Source organism: Hibiscus syriacus, unplaced genomic scaffold, assembly GCF_006381635.1.
Source record: "Hibiscus syriacus cultivar Baekdansim isolate YM2019G1 unplaced genomic scaffold, ASM638163v2 tig00110485_pilon, whole genome shotgun sequence".
Lineage (NCBI taxonomy): Eukaryota > Viridiplantae > Streptophyta > Magnoliopsida > Malvales > Malvaceae > Hibiscus > Hibiscus syriacus.
Window position 1 is genome coordinate 93,305 of NW_024062760.1, and position 19,551 is coordinate 112,855.

Sequence of the window (19,551 nt, forward strand, 5' to 3'; positions counted from 1 at the left end):
ATAAACTCTCAATGTATTGTATTCAATAAAAGATGTGTTTACAATGGTGGGAGGAGCCTCCTTTATATAGGGGTGAATGAGTCCTTGTTGTAATATGCATAATGCTTGAAAATGATAATAAAAATAGCAATAACAATACTATCCTAATTCCTAATAACAATAAACTAAATATAATTATTTTAATTCTACCTTAATTCTTAATAAAATAATAAGAATAACCCTAAAATATAATGGATCATCCTATATTAAATTATATTATAAATAATCAATAAAAATATTAAAATTCATAATATTTATAAAAACTCGTATTAATCTCGTATAAGAAATTATGTATGTATTGTCTTCACTAAAATGAACGTATATTGAGTTCCCAATATCAAATTGATGCGATTCAAGAACCGTTAGAAAGATAAGAGACAACCGGTCGTAAATCCAGTAGACATGTCGACAAATAACACCAGGATTCCATTCATATCCTATATATAAGCAACTTCTTTTCCTTTAATTATTTACTTAATATGATATTATCTTATCAATAACATAAACAACTTAAGGAATTAATTAATTAAATTAAAATTAGTCAAAATAAAAATTATGGACATTATGATAATGGGAAAATAGAATATAATAAAATTATTTTGTTTAAAATGTATTTTGTATCGTTAAATTGGTGAAAATTAACGATAAATGCCAATCAGAAAATAAAATATTCCATTAAAGTTGTACTTGCAGTAAATTCTAAATCAGAGAATTGTGCAAAGACTTTTAAACCTATTTAAGCATGCTATCTGGGATTTTCTTCATCATCAACCACTTTTTATCAATTCCACTACCCTTTTTTTTCAATCGACTTATTTCATCTCAAAATCATGAACATCACCACTTGCTTTCATATTCTTCTTGTTTTGTGGTTGCATTGCTTCATAGTTTGCTTAGCTATGAGCAGTAAGAATCTCACAACCGACGGATTTGCACTTCTGCAATTCAAAGATCGCATCGAGGATCCTCGAAATGCGTTGACAACCAATTGGACGTCGTCCAGCTCGGTTTGCAAATGGGTCGGTGTTTCTTGTGGTGTCATCCATGAAAGAGTTACTGCTTTGAACCTTTCAAACATGGATCTTAAGGGTACTATCCCTCCACACCTTGGGCATCTTTCATTTCTGCGCTCTCTCGACTTGAGCAGCAACAATTTCTACGGCCACCTGCCTATAGAATTGGGGCAGTTGCATCGTTTGAGGCTCCTTCGATTAAGCTACAACGATCTTAACGGGGAAATCTTTCAAACACTTGTCAACATGTCGGATCTGGAGATCTTGGATCTGGGATCAAATCAACTGTTTGGTCGAATTCCATTTTTCATCTTCAAGATTTCCTCCTTGAAAGAGATTTCTCTTGACGACAATAGTCTTTTCGGAAGTTTACCCGATGATCTATGTCACCATCTTCCCGAACTTGAACGACTTTACTTGGATGGGAATGAATTATCTGGTAATATTCCACTAAACATAGATAAATGCAGCAACCTTCAAATTTTACAACTCTCGTTTAATAAATTCACTGGGATCATTCCAAGATGCGTTGGAAATCTGATACGACTCAAAGAATTATATTTGGGATTTAACAACCTACAAGGTACGCAGTTTTCTTTTTGTATATTTAGTTTAACCACGTTAGTATCTTTTTTAAGTTAATTACATGATACATCTCTAAACTATGACCATCCTTCTAAATCAATCTCAAAATATTTTAATGTTTCATTTTCATCCTCAACTCTCATTCTAAGTTTTTGAATATTTCATTTTCATCATCAAATTATGACTACCATTTTAAATTGGTCAACAAACTTTTGAATCTTCCAATTTCATCTACGTATAGTTTAACCCAAATTTTATTTTATTTTTCAAAAATATAATAACATGTCAAGTTGTTCTGTTAGCGTTGGATGTGATTAATAAATCGATGCTTCAACTTTGTTTACAGGTGAAATTCCTCGTGAAATTGACAATCTCGTTAATTTAGAGGTGTTAAATATCCAAGCAATGAAAAGTCTTTCGGGTCGAATTCCGAGTTCTATCTTCAACATATCTTCTCTAAAGTTTATTTCTTTAGCCAACAATAGTTTATCAAATAGTTTGCCCGATGGTCTATGTAACAATCTTCCCAAGCTTCAAAGGCTTCATTTAAATATGAATAAATTATCTGGTGATATACCGTCAAGTATAGGTCGATGCTACAACCTTCAAGTTCTACTATTGTCAGCAAACCAATTTTCCGGGTTCATTCCAAAAAGTATTTTTAATTCAACAATGCTCGATCTATCTGACGACAATTTTAAAGGTACGTGTTCTCCCTCGACTTCTACGCCCTTTCCAAAAACATTTCATTTAATTCTGTTCGCTTGTTTCTCAACATATTTTTATATTATTCATTGACATAAATAAATTTAATAATATGAATTAAAGTTAATTTATGTGAACCTCTTTCTTAAAATTTGAAAGTTTTTATTTCCAAGAACATAGACCAATGCTTTATAGCCTTTCAAAGTAAAATATTTCTATAACGTGAACAAATTTATTTGATCTAATTATATATTTATTAGCATCCTACTAAATATATTTTTTAATAAATTAAAAAAAATATGTAAGTAGAAGGGATCTTAGGTGGCGTTTGGTTCGTTGGAATGTTTATGAGAGAATTGGAATCAGTGAAGTAATTAAAATATGTCAGGAATTGAAATATGTCAGGAATTGGAATCTAATTCCATATTCTGTTTGGTTGGCAGGAAGTAGAATTAGAATCCAATTCTATATTCTGTTTGGCTGGCAGGAAGTGGAATTAGAATCCAATTCCATATTCTGTTTGGTTCGCAGACATATCAGATGAATTTGATTTTAATAATATAAAATGACAGAATTGCCCTTCTTATTTTTTTTGCTTTATTTTAGTTTGTTTTACAACTTACATGTAGTAATATATTATAAAAAATTAAAAAATATTAAATTTTTATTTTATTGATTGATTATTCATTTCAATAAATTATAAAAATCATACTAATAAATATCATAAGTTAAAATCATCGCAATCAAAATATGTTAATAAGTTACCAAAAGATAGAACAATACTTCGATACATTCCAATCGGAGTATGTTAATTAGTTACAAAAAAAATATACCAAAAACTATTTTTATTCAATATATGAATTAGAAACTCGACCCGACATGTCACGAAATAAAAAAAATTATTTTTATTCAATAAAAGCATTGACTTAATTGAAAAAAATTATATATAGAGGGGTATTATTGTAATTATTCCTAAATATATAATGTAAAATTATATTTTTTTCGGGTCGGGTCCGATTTTTTCACCCTAAACCCGAATCCGACCCGACTCAACCTAAATATCACACTTAAAAAATCCGACCCGACCCGAACAAAATAAAGTTTCACCCGACCCGACCCGAATATATGAATTAGAAATCCGACCCGATCCGAAATAAAAAAATATTTTTATTCAATAAAAACAGTGACTTAATTAAAAAAATTATATATAAAGGGGTATTATTGTAATTATTCCTAAATATATAAGGATAAAATTATATATATTTTCGGGACGGGTATTTTTCACCCTAAACCCAAACTCGACCCGACCTGAATATCACACTTAAAAAAACCGACCCGACCCGACCAAAATAAAGTTTCACCCGACCCGAATATATGAATTAGAAACCCGATCCAAAATAATAAAAAAATGATTTTATTCAATATATGAATAAGTTACCAAAAGATTAAAGAGGGTAGTATGGTCAAATTTCAATTCCCTCCAACAAGGGAATTAAATTCCATCTATTCTTGGATGGAATTCACTTTCCCTCATTTAATGGAAAGTGAAGCCATGATAGATTCTAATTCACTTGGAAAACTTGAACCAAACATGGGAAAGTGGTGAAATTGGATTCTAATTCACACCAATTCCAAGCGATTCCAGCGAACTAAACGCCACCTTATATACTACAATTGAATTAAATAAAAGAATTATAGCTTATTTTCGTACTTTATTATTAGAGTTAATTGCATCACATGTCCCTAAACTATGACCTTTATTTTAAATTGGTCCCTAAACTTTTGAATATTCTAATTTCATCCCCAAAATACTACTCTCATTCTAAATAAGTCCTTAAACTTTTGAACATTCTAATTTTATCCCTAAATTATGACCCTCTTTCTAAATTGGTCCCCAAACTTTTGAATATTCCAATTCCATCCCTAGATTCATTCGGATATGAATTAATTTCAACCATAATTTAACCTAATTTTTGTTTTTCAAACATATAATAATATTGCTTGGCTTAACAATCAATGTGATTAGTATATATGTATAGTTTGGATAAAATTGGAATGTTCAAAAAGTTTAGGGGACTAATTTAGAATGAATGTCATAGTTTGGGGATGAAATTGAAATGTTCATCAGTTTAGGACTAATTTAGAATGATAATCACAGTTTAGCATGAAATTAGAATATTTAAAAGTTTAGTGACCAATTTAAAATGAGGGTCATACTTTGAGGACATGTGGTGCAATTAACTCTTACTATTATGAAGATTTTCTATTTACCTGATCACCTTGAACTTTTCTTATGAACTTCACAAGTGTAGAGCGAGTTCATGGGAAGTATCTACCGACTCTCGACCTTCAATCGAATCCACTTCACATCTTCATCTCAGACAATGATTTGGTTGGAGAAATACCTTCTACAATCTGCAATTCGAGTTCTCTTGTTATACTTGACTTGTCCATGAATAAGTTGGGTGGAGTTATTCCAAGCTGCCTTGGCAATTTTAGTTATCTCTCAGTTTTGGATCTGAGAATGAATAACTTCGTTGGCAAAATCCCACCGGTATACCCTGAAGGTGGCATATTGAGAAGTCTTAACCTGAATGGGAACCAACTTGAAGGATCAATTCCACGCTCTTTGAGTAACTGCAAAAGGCTGGAAGTTTTAGATTTAGGAAACAACGGCTTGATCGACACATTTCCGTATTGGTTAGGCTGGCTTCCGAATCTGCATGTTCTTGTTCTTCGATCTAATAGATTCCATGGTGGCATACAAGATTTTAATGCCACGTTTTCCTTCAGCAGTCTGCGAATGATTGATCTCTCTCTTAATGAGTTCACTGGTCGGCTTTCGCCTGCACTCTTTCATCATTTCAAAGCAATGAGAGATATTCAGGAAAACAAGACCGGTCCAAGTTATATGGGGGATAGTTATTATTCTCAATATTACGTAATAAGATATTACCATGATTCTACAATTGTAACAATGAAAGGATTGGAGATGAAGCTTGAGAGAATTTTAACTATTCTCACAGTCATTGATTTTTCGTGCAACCATTTCCAAGGACCGATTCCTGAAGCAGTCGGAGAACTTAACTCGCTGATAGTGCTCAACTTCTCCCATAACAGCTTAACAGGTAACATCCCAACATCACTCGGGAAAATGGCAGCACTCGAGTCATTAGATCTCTCGTCAAACAAGCTCCAAGGAAGAATTCCGAAGCAGTTAACTGACTTATCGTTTCTTGGTGCACTGAATCTTTCTCAGAACAATCTTGAGGGGCCTATACCACAAGCAAGTCATTTCGATACTTTCTCGAATGATTCCTTCGATGGTAACTCCGGACTATGCGGATTTCCATTGTCAAAGAAATGCGGCAACGATGTGGGATCGGAATCACCTCCATCAACAATTGCTGAAGATCATGAATCTGAAACGGCACTGTTTTGGAGTATCACAGCAATGGGTTATGGATGTGGACTAGTTTTTGGATTGAGCATGGGGTACGTATTTTTCACAACAGGGAGACCTCGTTGGCTAGCGAAGATGATCAAGCGAAACCCACAAAAGAGAAGTAGAACAAGGATCCATCGAAATGGACGGAGAAGGAATTAGAACTGCAGCTATAGGGTTCCTTCCAGGAACTTTTTCACAAAAGTTTCCATGTATTCTAGTTTTATGCATGACATCCAATAAGTTTTTGATAATTTAAGGCCTTAGTTTATTTTAAACTCCATAAATCACGACATGAACATGATTATTTATGAATTAATATTTGATACACTAACCGCATACATAAACCTTGAGTAAAACTAAAATTAATTTTAGTTTGACTGAGATGGAATCATTCCTGTTTTCCTTGCATGTGCAAAGATCCCTCCAGCCTCAATGACCGGACCGGCATCTCCAATGGCCTTCAATCTATACTCTTTGCCGGTCGTATGATTGATCAAACGAAGGCGAGACGGTGGATACTTTAAAAAAAAAACCCGAAGACGGTGGTTTTTGATGCTAAGAATGTGGAGGTGGCTAAGTCTGAAGCCTGAGAGAAATAGGCAGTCATTATTAGATTAATAAGTCTAATAGAAAGGTGACTATGTGTCGTGTTTTTCCTCCGAGTGCTATGCTTGATGTGGGCTTCAACTTTCACCAGGAAACGTAAAGCAATGTTCTGAGAAGTAGAGCTTTCTATTAGGCAACGAATTTATGTAAGGAACTAAGAGAATAATCAGACAGTAAATTGAGCAATATTTTCCATATCCCAATACATACACAGCAAATTTATAAATACGCATCAAATTTATGTGGGCTTCACTTTTCTCCTATTAATATACCAAAGTCTGATAGAGATAATACGTCGGTCACTACTTTCTTTTCACTTTCCATTTTCGACTTGCTCTTTTTAATAGCTTCTTTTCTCTTTCCAAAATTGAGAGGAATTTATTCCGGATCTCGAGCATTGAACCGTATTTTCCCTCCCTTTTCTATCTTTGGCCGATGCTTGCATTTCAGGAAAAGGATCTCTAGCATCAAGTTCTTCCTCGAATCTGGATTATAGAGGTTCTCTCTCCTCACCATTGGTAGCGGTGAGTAAAATTCAATTCGATTTGACTCAAAAATTTAATTTTTTCAACTCGAATCAACTCAAAAATTTTGATTCGAATTAACTTCAAGTTAAAATTTTATAAATTTGATTCGAAGTGATGATGATTTAGCTCAAAAAGAGAAGGCAACGAGAGTTAGAAGTCAATGATAGAGATGTCGGCTGGTCTTGGTAGTGGCAGCGACAGTAATATGGTATGATGGGCTAAATTGATTCTAAAATTTAATTGAAATATCATTTTCACCCATAAACTTTAAATAAAATATCATTTTAACCATGAATTCAACCAAAGTCTCCCGTCATCGATCACTACTCACCACCATTGTTGCTAGTCATTGTCGATCGGTGTTGTCCACTAACTATTGGACCTCAAAACTTTCAATTAACTCATTTTTTATATTTTGAACACAAATTTTACATTTGTTTAATCGAAAAATACTCCAAACTAAATAAATCTAGCTTACAACCCAACGGTTTTCATTATAATTAAATCATAATAATAAATATATCATTAATATTTCTTTAAGAATAAGGAGATCCAAAATATAAATCTGCATATGTTAAGATTTTTTTTGTTATGTTTATAATATTAATATATATTTTTAATATTTATAAATATTAAATATGATAAATTTTAATATATATATATATATATATATATATATATATTCCAAAACTAAATAAATCTAGCTTACAACCCAACGGTTTTCATTATAATTAAATCATAATAATAAATATATCATTAATATTTCTTTAAGAATAAGGAGATCCAAAATATAAATCTGCATATGTTAAGATTTTTTTTGTTATGTTTATAATATTAATATATATTTTTAATATTTATAAATATTAAATATGATAAATTTTAATATATATATATATATATATAACGCGAGGATGTTATATAAAAATTTAGAGGTCAAATTGATATTTCATCTAAAGTTCAAAGGATAATAGTGATAAGTGACAATCGATGAAAGGAGAATTTGGTCGAATTTATAGGTCAATTTGATATTTTATTTAAATTTTAGGAGTTAAAATAATATTTATCTAAAATTTAAGTTTAAATTAATATTATATATAAAGTTTAGGGTTCAAATTAAAAGTTAGCTCTTTTAACTGACGTATCACGTCATCAAACTATAATGAGATAACAACTCAACGATTTAAATGTAATATTAATAACATAAATGACTAACCAATAACCAGTTGATCTAGTGAGATGATACATTAGATCTCTTAGGCAAGGTTAGAGGCTTGAATCCTGGTGATTTCAAATGAAGCAAATGTTGGGAGGGTCATCATTTCCTTTACCGAACCTGATCCGAAATAGTCGATCGATAGATCAGATACTGGTGGTTGTACCAGAAATGATCAAAACATAATTTTTAAATCTGTGAGAAAAATTTATAAATATAAAATAAAAGTTATCAAAGCTATAGTTAACCCTAAAACTAAAGAAAATCTTACCAAGAAAATTCGGATCTCAAACCTGGCCCGGCAACAACTCATCTCTAGGTTCTAACCCCTAATTGCCAGAGCCCACCAGAGTCAAAGCCTTTTCATTCTCTTATTTATATTATCTTTCTCCTTTTTTTAATATATTTATTCCATTTCTTTGGTTACACCGAAACCAGAACCTCAAAATCAAGAGGTTTCATTCCAATCTATTCTTCTAATTACCTGCTAATTTCTTGAAATTCTAATTTCCAGCTAATTTTTTTATTTTTTTGTTCAATTGTTCGATTCAGCTATTCGCTGCGATGGCTTCCAATTCGAAGAAGGAATCCACTGGTACTGATCAGCCCAATCTCTGATTCTTTTTCTATGTTTTTTCTTTCAGTTTTGAATTGGATTTTGTAGTTTATTCTGAGATCTATTTGAGTCCCGTTTCATTATATCTTAATCGGCGGCCGGTTGACAATTTAGTGTTGCAGATTATTGTAATCTCTCCTGTTTTAGTACCATGTTTTGGTGCTGAATTGATATTGTTTTCGAATCCGAAGAAGAAAGCGAACTGTCATCATTATTTTCCATACTGCTTTGCACTTGTGTATTGTATTCCTTTTAGTAGTACAAATTTATTCTGAGATCCATTGGAGCTCCGTTTCATTATTTCTTAATGGGCAGATGACTTAATTTAGTGTTGCATATTGTTCTAATTACTCCTGTTTTAGTACTATGTCTCGGTGTTGAATTGATATTGTTTTCGAATTCAAAGAAGAAAGCTATCTTTCCTCGTTATCGTCGGTATTGTCAATACTGCTTGGTTCTTTGTGACTGTATTGTATTCCTTTTAGTGGTACTAAGTTTAGTACTTATATAATTTGTGTTAAGGATTTTGTTGATTGGAATTGACTAGTTTCATTTCTGTTGAGGATTAACATTGGTTAATACCTATTTGGCTTGTTTGTGAATTTTGTTTCTTTTTTTATGCTTTTCGTGTCTTTCTTAGATGAGAATTCTGGCAAAAGCTCCAGTGGAGATTCAAAACCAGTACAGGATGTAGCTTCACCTGCCACTATGCCCGAACCAGGGTTTGCCCCACCAAATCCGTTTGATTTCTCAGCCATGAGTGGCATTCTTAATGTAAGCTTCTCTCCTTTTATTTTAATTCTTGTTTGGATTGTTATGAACCGTTTCACTGAATGATGATCTTGTAGCTTGGATAAAGCTTGTAAAGTAGTCTGCGGTTGCTCTTATATAGAGTTATTAAATTTTGTTCGATCTGGCTTTGTGGGGCTCAAAACATATCCAGAGTGTGGTGTCAGTAGCTGCGACAAACAGATAAGTTTGGTTGGGTCATTTAGGTCTCGATCCGTTTCAATTTCTGGTTGAGTTTGGATGAATGCAATTTTTAGTATCAAGTTCAATTTATTAGGTGTTTGGGTTGGATCAGGTCATTTTAGATTGTATTAGGCTTGGTTCTAAATTTTGTTATTCTAGCACTTGAGTCTGTCATTAATCTCATATTCATTCTCCCTTTGGTGGCTGTAACAATTTATATCTCAACGCATTTTAATATTTTGGCTTATGGTTTTTGGCCATTTCGGTTAGGATCCAAGCATCAAGGAACTAGCTGAGCAGATAGCAAAAGATCCTTCATTTAACCAAATGGCAGAGCAGCTCACTAAAACATTTCAAGGGGCTGCAGCAGAAGAGAGTATTCCACAGTTCGATCCACAGCAGTACTATTCAACCATGCAGCAGGTTATGCAGAATCCTCAGTTTATGACCATGGCTGAGCGCCTTGGTAATGCATTGATGCAGGTATATGTGCTCCCAGTTGCCAGTGTAAGTGGATTTATGATTTTTTAGCTGATTTTATGTATGGTAGATGAAGTTGAGTTTCATCTTTCTTCAGGATCCAGCTATGTCTAGCATGCTTGAGAGTTTGACTAATCCACAACACAAAGACCAGATTGAGGAAAGGATGTCAAAAATCAAAGAAGATCCATCATTGAAACATATTCTAGAAGAAATAGAGAATGGCGGTCCCGCAGCAATGATGAGGTGATTGATCGAAATACTAGGAGATTAAGAGCATCATAATATCATAAGCATGTTGGCATAACATTTTCTTCTTTGAAATGCATTTAGGATATCTACATTCGACCATTTCTTTGCTAAATTACTAATAAACAAAAGCATTCTGGTCTAGGTACTGGAATGATAAAGATGTTCTGCAGAAGTTAGGTGAAGCAATGAATTTTACTGGTTCGGGAGATGCAGCCACCTCTGCTGGTAACTCTGCTGCAGATGAAGGTGATGAAGAAGGAAATGAGGAGGAATCTATTGTACATCATTGTGCCAGTGTTGGTGATGTTGAGGTATGGCTCAATGAACACTTTGTACTTATTTCCTTTACGTTCGATATTTCCTTTACGTTCGATAGATTATCTTTAAAATCTTGAGTGTATTTATGACTTAGGGTCTAAAAGCTGCACTAGATTCCGGTTCTGACAAGGATGAAGAAGATTTAGAGGGAAGGACAGCACTGCATTTTTCCTGTGGATATGGTGAGGTAAGATAATTTTCTAACTGAACCCCTTTTTTCTCTCATGTCTCTCTCTCTCTCTCATACACACTGTTGCATTACCCAAGATACCATTATCATGTCCGTTATCTGGGTGGGTAAAGCTAATACACATCCAATTTTATTTTAGGTGAAATGCGCTCAAATCCTTCTTGAAGCCGGAGCAGCAGTGGATGCTTTGGACCATAACAAGAATACTGCACTCCATTATGCAGCTGGTTATGGACGGAAAGACTGTGTGGCCCTTTTACTGAAGAACGGCGCCGCTGTGTAAGTAAAGTGAATTGACTGTAAACCATTGATGTCGTATCGACTTTTTTTTGCCATGTAATGCAACTTTTGTTCTTACTGCAGAACTCTCCAAAACATGGACGGGAAGACTCCGATCGATGTGGCAAAGCTCAACAATCAGCCCGAGGTAGTAAAGTTGCTGGAAAAGGACGCCTTCCTGTGAGCTGAGAAGAGGCACCGGTAAGGATATGGCATATGTATGTTTGGGTCTAGCATGTTACAGTCATTTCACTGTGTTATTAAACAAATTTACTTTGATAAGTTTGGGGTAGGGATCAAAGCTCGACTGGGTCCTTTTTTTTTAATTATATATTATAATTCAGATTTGTAATGATAATGTTGGAAAAGATCAATTTGCAAGAGATTTTCACTTGCAAGAGAACCGAGTGAAAGCACAAAATCATTAATAATTAAAGAGACCGACAGAAAGGGTATCTCTTGTATTTTTTACCTTATCATTGATCAGTAATCATCTATTTTTGCTATTAGCAACGCAAAATTTACGGGTCTAACTATGAATTTTTTCAGGTCAATGGTTTGATAGAAATTTTTATTAGCGTTATATAATTTGCTTTTATTAATCTGGTGTAAATATAAGACAATATTTGTTCAAAGATAACTCTCAATCCTTTAACATTGAATGCTAACACATATGACATCTATGATGTTTGAGCTTGAGTCTTTAAGGAATAATAATAATTTTTTTTTCACGGAGACACTTGGCTTGAGCTAACCTTATATAATTAGATTAACATTTTAGGGTCTGTTTGTTTCACTCTACTTGTTTTTTGAAGAATAAATTATAATTTGTGGAGGATGAATTCCGGAAAGTATTTTCTGGTGTTTAGATGATGTGTAATTTATTTTTTATTATTCGGTAATTTTTATTGAAAACCTTTTATGAAATTTGTTTCGGTGTAATTTTTTTATCTTTTGTTTTTAATTAAGTTAATTTTATTATTGCAAAATTATTTTCAAATTTTTTTTGTATATATTATAACATTTTACTTTTCAAAGTACATCATATTAAATTAACTTCATTCATTTTCTTCTATAAAATGGATAATATGAGGTATTTATACCCATTGATTATAAATATATTCTTTTAAATTTGAGAATTTTTATATTCTTATTCAATAATATTATTAATATTATCTTTATGTTTTAACTGTTAATTAATTTTTTTCATAATTTAGATTTGATTGAATAAATATTAATTTTATTAATTAAAAATATTTATCGTAACATGGAAAAAATAAAATGTCTTTTTTCTAGGTAACTCTGTAAATTCATTTGCAAACAAAACCACCTACACAATTCAACATGCAAACTCACCAACAAGCTGCACAAGTGAAAAGAAAATAACCTACTCTATCAAATAATAATGCAACAATCAACCTACCCATGATCACAAAAAAATCAGACCAGTCAAAACCATCCCAGCCCTTACCATGCATACTTGAAAGCTTCACCAAAACAATTTTCTTCATATTAATCGAAAGATCCTCAACAGATGATATCAAGTCACCAAACTATCGATTCTTTCTTTTTCTCCAAATAATGGCAACATAACAGTTCTAAGCACTCCTAAAAATGAATAAATTGTTTTTGCCATCATGATAACTAATTAAATTTATGTCAAGATAGATGCCACAACTGTATGCAAAATAAAACCGAAACAAAATACCGCTAGAACAATAATCTTAGGTGAAATTCACTCACAACACAAGTCATATCAATTATCCAAATGAACCACAAAGAAAATTTTGAACTTCAAAATAAATCTCTATAACATCAATGTTTTCAACTACAAAGTGATATAAATAAATGGGAATAAAATCTATTATGTGATGTATCACCCTTGATAGTTTACGAATCTTCGGACATGTTATTTATAATATCAGTCACTTTAAAAACATAAAATACCACTGCAACCAAAATTATATATTCACAATGTATGTAAACTCAACATATTACAAACTCTTATATATATATATGGGTAAATTGAAACAGGGGATAAAGTTCTCTGCTTATTCATAATCTGATTTGGTTGAATATAAGGATCACATGATCTGATTTGGGGTTAGGGAAAGATATTTTTGATTTGGTTTTGTAACGTCCTAATTCACTACGATCCAAAGATCAATGGATTATTACGCTACATGAGACCAGTAAGGTGGTTAACCCAAAAATTTTCATTTTCTTAAATAATTGAAACATCCATTGAAAATCATCCAAAGTAAATAAAAGTAAAATGCCAACGTTTACAAATATAGTAGCCCCAAAATATACATTCGTATGTTTTAAAAGAATAATTCAAACTTCAATACGACTATAATATGAAAGAGTCCATATACAATACATGCCCTCTAAAAATATACCCAAGACGTACTCAAAAGACGATGTCGGTCTGGAATGCGGACTACATGATAAGCTCCATAAACGTTCCTCCTGAGAACCTGCGCACGGAAACAAATTCTGAACGCTGAGCTCATAAGCTCAATGCCACACTAATAACCAAACTATACTATTTATGTCCATTATATGACCATCCTTTCTAACGTAAATATTTGCATACGAAAATGCAAATCTAAACATACATACAAAGGTGGGCATCATGGTGCGGTCGAAGGGTTTCGCTACATCTCAGAGACATACACCCCTCTAGCCTACCTCGGGTGAGATCCGAAATTTCTACATCGGAAAGTTTACCAAACCAACCTAGTTCATATGTGTAACACCCCAACCCGTATATGTAACATCCTCAATACCGAGTTAGTGACTAAATTGTAAAGTTTTGGAATTTGGTGATTAAAGTAGAATAATTGAATAGTTTAAGGACTTATATGAAAAATGTTATGTAGGATCAAATTTCAAAGAAGGAGGAATAGAAGGAAAAAATGGTCATTTCGACGGTAAAATAATTAAATTGAAGAAGGGTTATATATTAGCCACACGTGGAAGTGAAGGAAGCAAAAACAAGGTTTTCAGAGTTCTCTTTTCCTCTCTTCTTCTTTGTACGTGAAGGTCCAAAATCAAAGGTGAGTTCATGGTTAGTTCATTTCTTGTTGAATTTAAGATGGGTTTATTATCATTGGATGATAATTAAGCTTAAGGAAAGCTTAAGTTATCTTAACATCAAAGGATGATGGAGTTAGGAGAGATTAAAGATTTGGAGCTATTGAATGAAATCTTGAAATAGAGTTTATAATTATATTTGGAAGTTGGATTTGACATGTCATCAACTAATTAAAGAATATGAAGTGCTAAAGTTGAATTTAGAACATGTTTATATTTGAGTATGATTCTTTAATGCCATATAAAGGATGGAATTTTGAGTTTAAAGAAGTGATTATTGAGTAGAAAATAGTGTAAGTATGTGTATGAAAGTTAGGAATATAAAAGGAGGTGAAATATGAAGTGTTGTGCTGAAAATGAAGTGATTTTCGTGCTCAAAATGTAATTTATGGGTTGTGTGTATCGGTACACCTTCAATGGGTACCGATGCACTCTCAATGGAAATAAAAATATCGAATGCAATAAGTGCATTGATGCATAAGGAGTGTATCGATACACCCCCCTTAAGATGAAAACATCGAATGTAATTTGTGTACCGATGCATAGGTAGTGCATCGATACACACGTTAAGGGATGCATCGATACACTGTAGAGTGTATCGATACCTACCTTAATTAAGAGATGAAAGTAGCCTTTCTTTTAGTCTAAGAAGTGATAGATTATAATATATCAATTAGTATACTAATATGTATCAATGTATTATTATGTAGATTTAGAGTGTAATCCTATTCCGGAACAATCGAAGGATTAGGATCGAGTCAAAGCAAGCAAGGCTAAGGTGAGTGCATATCTCTTATAGTTGTACGGAGATAAGACTTGCGATAATTCTATCTCTTATTGTTGAATTTATTATTTTACATTCATGTACATGCATATATATATATATATTATTGTTATAGTGATTTCATGCATAAACCATCCATGCTTTAATATGAACTTATATGAATGAATGCAATTATATGAGAATCCATTCATGTATGTGAAATAATGAAAGTGATCATGTGTATACAATTGAAGTGAATTATGTGTTTATATGAAAAGTGATAGAAGAGATATGAAAATGAGAAATGTATTTATAATTAAGCCCATGTTATTTAATATGAGAGTTGTAGGTATAATTGGCATGCCAAGAGTTGAGGGATTATCAGTGGTCCTTCGGGGACATAGTGGTCATTCGGGACAAATATTCAGTGCCCCTAGCGGGATTTTATTCGAGCTGTGGTGACAAAATTGTGCACAACCTCAGTGTACTCACGTACCTTCTGTTCTCAATAATGTACATGGGCAATCCAAAGATAAATTAAAGTGAAACTTGCATAAGAATATAAGCTTCATATGTGCATGTCATAATCATATATGTTATAGTGTAATAGATGCATGCAAGTTGAAATATCATGATCAAATGGTAAGAATGCATGTTCATGAATTCATTGTTATATCTATATATTCATATTATGCCTCACTAAGTCTGTGACTTAGCGTGTAAGTGATTTATACGTAGGTACCAAGAATCAAGAAGAACAGAAATAAGAGTGGCAAGGACAACATCACTGCTAGAAGATCAGATCAGAAGTAATTGATAAAGTATGTATTTTGTGGTATATAGTGTTTTGGCATGTAAGAAACGTGTTAGTTACGAATGCTTTGATCGATTTTGTCTTGTTTTGTTCAACTTATGTAAAGTAATAACTTTTATTTTAATGAAAGTTTAAAATTCCCTTGATGTTCGTCAAGAGTCAAAGTTTGAAAAGTCAATGTGACACCTCATACTTGTATCCGGGTCGGGTACAGGTTGGGGGTGTTACAGTATCCGACCTGGATCCGAGTTTGAGGTGTCACATTGACTTTTCAAACCATTTATTATATAAAAAAATAGAGGAAAATTCATATATAATTTTTAAGCATACCAAAATAATTTACATATATAACTCAAAAGTTTACAAAAGGGTTCAGAGCTTCTACCATTTAATTCTTTAAATACATGCTAACATTATACAATACAACAAATAACATACTTATAATTTTCTTCTAATATGATCTTCGATGACGCTATGTTGTCTCCCGCTACCTATCTTCACTTTGAAACTTCTCGGATCCTAGGTGTATATATATGGGTTGGTTTAGGTTGAATTTCTTACCCATCTGAACCTACTTCTAAAGTTAAATCTCTCCACTCACCCTTGACTTTATTCGGGTGGGTCAAATCCAACCCAAAATTTGATATGATTTTTTATATTAAAATTTGCATATGACCGTCCTATATTTACTTTTATTAAGTAAAATAATGATATGATTGAAATGAATATTATTATAATTATTCTTAAATATATAAGAAGTAATTATAATAATATCATATGTCAAATTAGGTTTTTTGTCGTTCTAAATTCAATTTAACCCCATCCCTTAAAAAAACTCAATCTAATTTGAACCTGAGTTCTTTTTTAAAATTAACCCAATCAAATGGAATTAGGTTTAAACCTTTCAAATTCAAATCAAATGCCCATTTTTACACACATATATATAGACTCTAATTCTTCTAGTTTAATTATTCTTTAAGGTTTTATTAATTTTAAAATTAGATAAATAAAGTCTTCACCTTTACTTTTTATTAAAATACCTTTTAGGTCCCTATCAAATTTAAAATTAAACAATTTGGCCATATAAGTTCTTGCTAATTCGGGCTCTATATGTGTGTTTAGACTTATAAGGAAAATACTGATGTGGTTATGAAAATGGTGATTTGGTGTGCAGATATTCACACTAGTATCATGCTCCTTAGCAGTATTCTGCAATATAAGTGAAATCTATGCATCGGACGGTTCTCAGCGGTTTTATTCCAGGTTTTAGGCCACATGAAAACGGTCTTCGTTCTGATATTGGGATGGCTGCTCTTTGATTCAGAGCTAACACTTAAAAATCTACTGCGGATGGCCATTGCTGTGCTCGGCATGGTTCTATATAGTTGGGCTGTGGAGGCCGATAAGGCCGAGCCAATCGAGAAGCATGGTTGGGATCATGTTAAATTGTTGTCGAACCAGTACCGGATGAAGGGTTCTTCTCCGGTTAAAGATGTAGAGCTCGGACAACATTGATCGTTTTTGGACTCGAATGTGATCGTCAAATGCAAATATATTTAATTTTTTTAATGTAATTAGAAGATTATGGCTTCGTATCGATGGACATATGTATACTTGTGGAAAATGAAAAAAAAATAGAGTAACATAGTTCTAAGCATTGGGTTCAAAATGCTTAATTTATTTTTATTAATTCTTTAATGTGTTAATGAGACCTAGACGATAAATGAGTTTGAATCATCTTGGTTGTCGCTTCCGGAACGTTACTTTGTCATGGACAATGAATGGCTTCGGTCAATGTGCAATGCTCGGCAACAGTGGGTCCCTGTTTACATGCGAGATACCTTCTTTAGGGACTTTTCTATATCCGACAGAAACGGAGGCTTAAACTCATTCTCTGAAGGGTTTGTGAATGCATCAACTACCATACAGATGTTGATGAAACAGTACGAGAAAGCCCTGGCAAATTGGCACGAGAAAGAGTTAAAGGCTGAATACGACACCACCAACACTCCACCAGTTCTTAAGACCCCATCTCCCATGGAAAAACAAGCGGCTAATCTCTATACACGTAGAATATTCATGAAGTTCCAAGAGGAGCTAGTTGAGACCCTTGCTAATCCTGCCACTAAAATTGATGACTCGGGAACTGTTACAACGTATCGGGTGGCCAAATTCGGGGAAGAGCACAAAGCTCACACCGTTAGTTTCACCTCTGTTGAGATAAAAGCTAATTGCAGCTGCCGAATGTTTGAACATTCGGGGATAATATTCAGCACATATTAGCAGTTTCAGGGCAAAAAATGTTCTTACACTGCCTTCTCAGTATGTATTAAAGCGATGGACGAGAAATGCCAAAATTGGAGATGTGCAGGACGAACATGCTTCCGAATTGCCAAATAATTCCTGTGAGTCCTTAACATTCTACGCCAAGAAGCTCTTAAATACGTCGAAGAAGGGGCAAAATCTATTCATGTTTACAATGTGGCAATGAATGCTTTACAAAAGGCACTGAAAAAGGTTACTTCTGCAAAAGACCAAAGCCCTATATCCACAGAAGATGGAGCACCGAGCAATGGACGTAATCAGGAGTTGCATGCGGCTGGAAATAAAACAAATATACCATATAATAGAGTATAATGGAAAAAAAATAATACTATAACTTAAACAGAAGCTAATAAAAATTTAAAATTTAATATATAAATATTAATATAACATGTATTAGACAATATTTTATTATATTAATAGCGAAACTATCATCTAATCGAACTGGAATAAATTTTGAACTCGAGCTTAAAGTATTTTGGAACTATTTTATAATTCTACTCGTTAAATTGGTATCATCGAATCGAGTAACATAAAATTTAATTAGATGTTAGTATAGAATACATATCAATACAAATATTATCCTTTAATCCAATTTAATATCTTTCGAATAATGATTAGATTTTCTATTGTAATAATTCGTTATGTCAAATTTAAGATAATGCACCAATTTATTATGACATAATTCAACGTATCATGTTCCAATAGTGACATAATACATTAATTACACATCTCATAAAAAAAATTCTTAAAATTTTAAAACAATAACATTGTATATATTTTTGAGAAAAATATAATTTTACTGATTTGAAATTAACAAAAATAATTACAAGTCATTGCCTAGTTGTTTTAGAACAAGAAACTTTGCGCATAGACTTGGTAAAATTGGCCCAGTATGGTAGGCAGGTTAATTATTTAACCTAATATAATGTCGAAATTTTTATTTTGGGGATTACGATATTTGTTATGGTGATTTGAACCTTGTCAGGTGGGCATAACGAATTATAATAAAATATATTTTTATTAAAACTTATCACTTCGATATGATAAATTTCTAATAAAAAATTATTATCTCGATGTAATGAGTTTGAATAAAAATAATATTTAGGTAAATTCATCACGTGAACAGCATCAAAGTACATTTTGAATGATTCAGAACCATTATCAAACAACATGCCACATTCAGAGCTAATTCATACAAAGCCTCTGAATCATTCAGTATTTGAATCATTCAACGCTTAATCATTCTGAAGTAAATAAACAGCCCCTTAGATTCCAAAATAATATTAGAAATGACTTAATGGCTAAAT

At 32.5% G+C, this 19,551-nt stretch overlaps 2 protein-coding genes and 1 pseudogene across 2 annotated transcripts; all 3 read left to right on the forward strand.

Moving 5' to 3' along the window:
- Positions 1-923: 923 nt before the first annotated feature.
- On the forward strand, positions 924-5,949 carry LOC120129300 (receptor-like protein 50). Its single transcript, XM_039146836.1, has 3 exons — positions 924-1,635; positions 1,984-2,220; positions 4,655-5,949. Exons 1-3 carry the CDS (start codon positions 939-941, stop codon positions 5,947-5,949), a joined length of 2,229 nt encoding a protein of 742 aa, XP_039002767.1. The 5' UTR covers positions 924-938.
- A 2,616-nt stretch (positions 5,950-8,565) lies between these two features.
- Positions 8,566-11,652, forward strand: LOC120129293 (ankyrin repeat domain-containing protein 2B-like). The gene is made up of 9 exons (XM_039146830.1): positions 8,566-8,591; positions 8,689-8,731; positions 9,393-9,526; positions 9,995-10,207; positions 10,302-10,450; positions 10,599-10,767; positions 10,869-10,961; positions 11,104-11,243; positions 11,328-11,652. Exons 2-9 carry the CDS (start codon positions 8,701-8,703, stop codon positions 11,425-11,427), a joined length of 1,029 nt encoding a protein of 342 aa, XP_039002761.1. The 5' UTR covers positions 8,566-8,591; positions 8,689-8,700; the 3' UTR covers positions 11,428-11,652.
- A 5,965-nt stretch (positions 11,653-17,617) lies between these two features.
- On the forward strand, positions 17,618-18,556 carry LOC120129301 (annotated as a pseudogene).
- The last annotated feature ends 995 nt before the right edge of the window (positions 18,557-19,551 follow it).

What these genes read in the sequence shown, in the direction of transcription:
- LOC120129300 (XM_039146836.1), top strand. Translation starts at nt 939, where the DNA reads ATGAGCAGTAAGAATCTCACAACCGACGGATTTGCACTTCTGCAATTC. An exon ending in GGGATTTAACAACCTACAAG is followed by an intron (nt 1,636 to 1,983) that starts GTACGCAGTTTT and finishes CTTTGTTTACAG; the next exon opens with GTGAAATTCCTCGTGAAATT. An exon ending in ATCTGGTGATATACCGTCAA is followed by an intron (nt 2,221 to 4,654) that starts GTATAGGTCGAT and finishes TCACAAGTGTAG; the next exon opens with AGCGAGTTCATGGGAAGTAT.
- LOC120129293 (XM_039146830.1), top strand. Translation starts at nt 8,701, where the DNA reads ATGGCTTCCAATTCGAAGAAGGAATCCACTG. An exon ending in TTTCCTGTGGATATGGTGAG is followed by an intron (nt 10,962 to 11,103) that starts GTAAGATAATTT and finishes ATTTTATTTTAG; the next exon opens with GTGAAATGCGCTCAAATCCT. An exon ending in CTGAAGAACGGCGCCGCTGT is followed by an intron (nt 11,244 to 11,327) that starts GTAAGTAAAGTG and finishes TTCTTACTGCAG; the next exon opens with AACTCTCCAAAACATGGACG.